This window comes from Pelophylax lessonae (genome assembly GCF_965119305.1).
Source record: "Pelophylax lessonae genome assembly, chromosome: 2".
NCBI classification, from domain to species: domain Eukaryota; kingdom Metazoa; phylum Chordata; class Amphibia; order Anura; family Ranidae; genus Pelophylax; species Pelophylax lessonae.
In genome coordinates, this window is record NC_138769.1 from 740,083,148 (window position 1) to 740,090,349 (window position 7,202).

At 46.4% G+C, this 7,202-nt stretch overlaps 1 protein-coding gene across 1 annotated transcript; it reads right to left on the reverse strand.

Annotated features, from left to right (window-relative positions):
• Positions 1 to 3,384: 3,384 nt before the first annotated feature.
• LOC309548351 (olfactory receptor 52K1-like) lies at positions 3,385 to 4,404 on the reverse strand (the record flags this gene model as incomplete). Its single annotated transcript, XM_082248289.1, has 1 exon — positions 3,385 to 4,404. One exon carries the CDS (start codon positions 4,402 to 4,404, stop codon positions 3,385 to 3,387), a length of 1,020 nt encoding a protein of 339 aa, XP_082104415.1.
• Between the last annotated feature and the right edge of the window lie 2,798 nt (positions 4,405 to 7,202).

The following is a 7,202-nucleotide window of genomic DNA, read 5'->3' on the forward strand; positions in this document are numbered from 1 at the left end:
GTCGGGGAGACATAGGAGAACATGCTGGGGAGACCTAGGAGAACATGCCGGGGAGACATAGGAGAACATGCTGGGGGGATATAGGAGAACATGCCGGGGAGACATAGAAGAACATGCTGGGGAGACATAGGAGAACATGCTGGGGAGACATAGGAGAACATGGAGGGGAGACATAGGAAAACATGCCGGGGAGACATAGGAGAACATGGAGGGGAGACATAGGAGAACATGCCGGGAGACATAGGAGAACATGTCGGGGAGACATAGGAGAACATGCTGGGGAGACATAGGAGAACATGCTGGGGAGACATAGGAGAACATGGAGGGGAGACATAGGAGAACATGGAGGGGAGACATAGGAGAACATGCTGGGGAGACATAGGAGAACATGCCGGGAGACATAGGAGAACATGTCGGGGAGACATAGGAGAACATGGAGGGGAGACATAGGAGAACATGCTGGGGAGACATAGGAAAACATGGAGGGGAGACATAGGAGAACATGCTGGGGAGACATAGGAGAGCATGGAGGGGAGACATAGGAGAACATGCTGGGGAGACATAGGAGAACATGCCGGGGAGACATAGGAGAACATGGAGGGGAGACATAGGAGAACATGCTGGGGAGACATAGGAGAACATGCTGGGGAGACATAGGAGAACATGCTGGGGGAGACATAGGAGACCATGCTGGGGGAGACATAGGAGAACATGCCGGGGAGACATAGGAGAACATGCTGGGGAGACATAGGAGAACATGTCGGGGAGACATAGGAGAACATGCTGGGGAGACATAGGAGAACATGCTGGGGAGACATAGGAGAACATGCATGGGAGACATAGGAGAACATGCTGAGGAGACATGGGAAAACATGCCGGGGAGACATGGGAGAACATGCTGGGGAGACATAGGAGAACATGCTGGGGAGACATAGGAGAACATGCTGGGGAGACATAGGAGACCATGCTGGGGGAGACATAGGAGAACATGCCGGGGAGACATAGGAGAACATGCTGGGGGAGACATAGGAGAACATGCCGGGGAGACATAGGAGAACATGCCGGAAGACATAGGAGAACATGCCGGGGAGACATAAGAGAACATGGAGGGGATACATAGGAGAACATGCTGAGGAGACATAGGAGAAAATGCTGGGGAGACATAGGAGAACATGGAGGGGAGACATAGGAAAACATGCTGGGGAGACATAGGAAAACATGCTGGGGAGACATAGGAGAACATGCCGGGAGACATAGGAGAACATGGAGGGGAGACATAGGAGAACATGCCGGGGAGACATAGGAGAACATGCTAGAAAGACATAGGAGAACATGCCGGGGAGACATAGGAGAACATGCTAGAAAGACATAGGAGAACATGCCGGGGAGACATAGGAGAACATGCTAGAAAGACATAGGAGAACATGCCAGGGAGACATAGGAGAACATGGAGAGGAGACATAGGAGAACATGCTGGGGAGACATAGGAGAACATGGAGGGGAGACATAGGAGAACATGCTGGGGAGACATAGGAGAACATGCTGGGGAGACATAGGAGAACATGGAGGGGAGACATAGGAGAACATGCTGGGGAGACATAGGAGAACATGCTGGGGAGACATAGGAGAACATGCTGGGGAGACATAGGAGAACATGCTGAGGAGACATAGGAGAACATGCCGGGGAGACATAGGAGAACATGGAGGGGAGACATAGGAGAACATGCCGGGGAGACATAGGAGAACATGCTGGGGGAGACATAGGAGAACATGCCGGGGAGACATAGGAGAACATGCCGGAAGACATAAGAGAACATGCCGGGGAGACATAAGAGAACATGGAGGGGATACATAGGAGAACATGCTGAGGAGACATAGGAGAACATGGAGGGGAGACATAGGAAAACATGCTGGGGAGACATAAGAGAACATGGAGGGGAGACATTGGAGAACATGCTGGGGAGACATAGGAGAACATGCCGGGGAGACATAAGAGAACATGGAGGGGAGACATAGGAGAACATGCCGGGGAGACATAGGAGAACATGCTGAGGAGACATAGGAGAACATGGAGGGGAGACATAGGAAAACATGGAGGGGAGACATAGGAGAACATGCTGGGGAGACATAGGAGGACATGCTGGGAAGACATAGGAGAACATGCTAGGGAGACATAAGAGAACATGGAGGGGAGACATAGGAGAACATGCTGGGGAGACATAGGAGAACATGCTGGGGAGACATAGGAGAACATGCCGGGGAGACATAGGAGAACATGCCGGAAGACATAGGAGAACATGCCGGGGAGACATAGGAGAACATGCCGGAAGACATAGGAGAACATGCCGGGGAGACATAGGAGAACATGCTGGGGAGACATAGGAGAACATGCTGGGGAGACATAGGAGAACATGCCGGGGAGACATAGGAGAACATGCCGGAAGACATAGGAGAACATGCCGGGGAGACATAAGAGAACATGCTGGCGAGACATAGGAGAACATGCCGGGGAGACATAGGAGAACATGCTGGGGAGACATAGGAGAACATGCCGGGGAGACATAGGAGAACATGCCGGAAGACATAGGAGAACATGCCGGGGAGACATAGGAGAACATGCCGGAAGACATAGGAGAACATGCCGGGGAGACATAGGAGAACATGCTGGGGAGACATAGGAGAACATGCTGGGGAGACATAGGAGAACATGCCGGGGAGACATAGGAGAACATGCCGGAAGACATAGGAGAACATGCCGGGGAGACATAGGAGAACATGCTGGGGAGACATAGGAGAACATGCTGGGGAGACATAGGAGAACATGCTGGGGAGACATAGGAGAACATGCTAGGGAGACATAAGAGAACATGGAGGGGAGACATAGGAGAACATGCTGGGGAGACATAGGAGAACATGCTGGGGGGACATAGGAGAACATGCCGGGGAGACATAGGAGAACATGCCGGAAGACATAGGAGAACATGCCGGGGAGACATAGGAGAACATGCTGGGGGGACATAGGAGAACATGCCGGGGAGACATAGGAGAACATGCTGGGGAGTTTATTGGTTGCAGAAAAAACGCCAAAAACAGCCGCTGTAAAAACGCCCCGTGTGCATGAGGTCTAAGGGTGAACAGTATTGATTTCAGAGAAGGACAATTTGTTTGTTTAATAAATGTGTATTGTCTGATGACAAACAACATGAGAAGTATGGCTTTAGAAGGATAAACCTTAAAATAAATTATTTCAGTTTTTTCACACATAAATTGAAGTGGGAATATCTGGGATGACCCTGAACAATCTCTTTTATTTAGTTCATAATACCATTGTTTGCATACAAAACAAATCTCATCTTTTGTACAGCACAGAAGGACTGTTGTGTATTAACTGTTGATTCTAGTTCCATTTTTCAAGTTGCATACTTTTATTTGCATTTTTTCAGCATGGACTCCTTTAAAACATGTAAAATCCACTTTAATGATGGATTTAATTCTGTTACGAATTTGTTTGGTCCTCACACCGTACACAATGGGGTTAATCAGAGGTGGCAGCATCAGGTAGACGTTGGCCAACAAGATATGAATGTGGATTGGGACATCTTTCCCAAAGCGGTGGACAACTGAGGAGAGAACAACAGGGATATAGAATGAAAGGATGGCACAAATATGAGATGCACATGTACTGAGGGCCTTATACCGGGCTTCTGTTGAGGCCAGCTGGAACACAGCCTGAAGAATCAGGACGTAGGACCAGATGATGAAGATCAAGTCTAGCCCCACAATAACGAGGGCCACCACAAGGCCATAGATGTTGTTGAAGGTGGTATCAACGCATGCCAGCTTCACAACAGCCATGTGCTCACAGTAGGAATGGTGGATGACATTGGCGGAGCAGAAGGGTAGTCTTTTTATAAGGAACGGTAATGGAGTCATTAGTGCTACAGCTCTACCGATGGCCAACAGTCCGATGTTGGTAATGAGTAATTTTGTTAATATTGAATTATATCTTAAGGGCTGACAAATGGCAATATATCGATCAAAGGACATAGCTAGGAGTAGAGCAGACTCTATTATAGCAAAGGAATGGAGGAAGAACATTTGTGTGAGACAGGCCTCAAAGTAAATCTCGTGGATGCTGAACCAAAGGATACCCAACATTTTGGGTGTGGTGGAGTTGGACAGGACCAGATCAGCAGCAGACAACATACAGAGAAAGAAGTACATGGGCTCATGGAGACTCCGGTCTATCTTGATGATGAAAAGAAGAGTGAAGTTTCCAATAACAGATGTCACATAGACTATGGTGAAGATAAAGGCAACGTAAAAGTAAGAGCTCTCTAGACCCGGGATGCCTAATAGGATGAAATAGGTTGGAAGCTGATCTGAAGAGTTGGCTCCAGGCATGTCTTATCTTCAGTACATAGAAAATTTCTGTCTTCTGTTACAAAATGAAAATAATTGATAACAGGATTCTACATAGGTTTGCATGACCTACAAAAGAGAAAAATTAAACCAAATTAACAACGTGGTCCCTACTTCTCCCCTGAAAAAAACATGCTCTTTTCCCTTAAAAGTCTCAACTTGATATCTGCACACAAATTATCCGATTATAGGAACATCTGTAGTTGAGAACTATTAAATTAGAAGATAAAACGACTACACACCACAGGGGAGCTTGAATGAATACAAAGTACAGCAGAAAGAAATTTGTAGACGCGTTTCACTTGGGCTCAGCGTGCTTGTTCACTGTTTTTGAGAAATATTTGTTATAATGTGTTGGCTGTTGACTATAGACATGTGCAATTTGTTTTGGTCTGAATCTCTGAATAAAATAGTAATGAATTTAGTTGAAATTTGTTTAGTTTAGTTTTGTATATTCAGTTTCTAATAAATCCAAATTTTCGTAACTATTTCAATTCGGATTGGTTGAAAAATGATCGTCCCATTCGAATTTGTGTGAGAAATAGCTGGTTGTTAAGGAGTGGCCCGGGGAAACCAGCCACCATGTCCTTAACAACTGATGACTCATCAGCTATCAGCAGGCTTCCCCACTGACAGCTAAATGGAAACAAAACATGCGGCAAATAAAAAACACGGGTCCCTCCCAGGGCTCGAGTCCTGCGGGAACGCATGGGAACGGCATTCCTGTACTTTTTCTAGAGCAGGAACGCTGTTCCCGTTACCAGGGGGGCCCCCTCCACACGATCACAGCGCCACCTCCTGCTCTGGGATGGCGGGCAGTAAGCCTAGATTGTGGGTTCCCGACCGGCCATCCCCAAGCACAGTGTGAGGAAAGGAGCCGGCACTAGAGGAAGCGGAGCCGATGCTTCCTGTATAGCGCCAACTCTTGTCACAAGCAGAGTGATACCAAATGCACTCTGCCAGGAGCAATACCGATGAGGGAGGGTGGTAGAGAGAGAGAGAGGAGGGAAGGAGAGGTAGAAGGGGAGAGAGGTAGAAGGAGAGAGATGGGAAAGAGAGAGAGGTAGTGTTAGTAAAGGATAATCAGCTGGACAATTTGAGTATGGCTTGGGCACCCGCAGGTTTGACATTCGTTATATATGCGAAGCTGTGACCAGTCACTTATTGGTCAAAAGAGCACGCGCTCTCTTTTTCCCGGTAAGTAAGAAAATGTTTTATTATTTATTTATTTAATTATTTACCCAGTTCCTTAGGACCCACATAATGGAAGTGCGCCTGTCCATTAGACATCTCATTGTAACCAATTCCATCTACTTGTCATTTCTACAGCCACTACCTAATATGCTGTATCTGAATCTCCAATCTTTGATGGCCCTCTGCCAGGGTCACCTCTTCTGTAAATAACATGTTCTTCTACTGACCCTAACGCAGGGGTAAACAAATTAATATGGAATTTAGGAGCCAGTCTGTCCAATCCACGAGCCAAAAGATTGGTGGGGTTTTTTTTTTTTACACATTTGGTACCTCTTGCAATTTTTGAGGAACATGGGCTACCTGGTTCCTGGAATTTATGCAGCCCTGCCCTAGCAGGACTAAAGTGGAGAAAATCGAAGGAAAAAATAGTATGAGGAAAGACCGTTTGTTTTTAATAGAGTGTACACAACTTTCGACATTGACTCTGAATTTTCAAAGAGAGAGAGATGAGAAAGATATATATATCTATAAAAAAATATATATATATCTATATAGATATATATATACAATATATATATATATATATATATATATATATATATATATATAGAGAGAGAGAGATACCCACCAGCGGTGCCAGCCAGCAGTACCCACCAGCATTTCCCAACAGCAGTATCCACCATCAGTACCCACGAGCAGTACCAGCCCTGGAGGACAGCAAGTTAGCAGCCACCAGCCATACCCACCTGGTGGACAGCAGCAGCCAGCAATACCTGCAGGAACCCAATTAAATCCACTTAAAAAAACAGAAGGGGATCCGTCCCCTTCTGTCTGAGCAGATCAGATTGGATTTTTAATTTGAATTTTACTGAATTTGAATCGTTCTGAAAATGTGAAATTCGTTAGAAAAATTATAAATGAAACAAAACTAAACAAAATTGGTAACAAAACAAATCTATCTGAACCAAAGCTACAGAAACGTTTCCATTCTGCACGTGTCCAGTTAACTTAATTCACATAGATCTGTTTCTGGCACTTGCAAACAGTAAACCAAGTCTCATAGGGAGGACCCTGTAGGCGAGGAAAATGGGAATTTTAATGTGCCCAAAAGCATCAGTTGTGCAAAAAAAACAAATTATAAAAAAATATATATAAATTTTCTTAACTACTTGCCGACCGCCGCAAGTAAATATACTGCGGCGGTCAGCCCCCGCCAGGCAAAGTGACGTATATATACGTCACTAGCCTGTCACCGGCTTGTGAGCCAATAGCGGGCGAGCGCGCGCCCGCCGTGGCTCGTTCACTAAGCAGTCAGTGCGTGTGACCGGCGGACCCGATCGTCGGTATCGTCGGTAGAGAGGGAGAAAGGCAGGCGGCTTATGTAAACAAGCCGCCTGTCATTCTCCCCTGTGTAAAAATGGAGATGAGACGGTTCTACTATGTAGAACCGTTGATCTCTGTTTTTGCAATAGTAGACCTGTCCCATCACAGTTAGCATCACGCCCCTAGGACACACTTAACCCCTCCCTCTCCAGTACAGTTAACCCCTTCCCTGCCAGTGTCATTTTTACAGTAACAGTGCATAT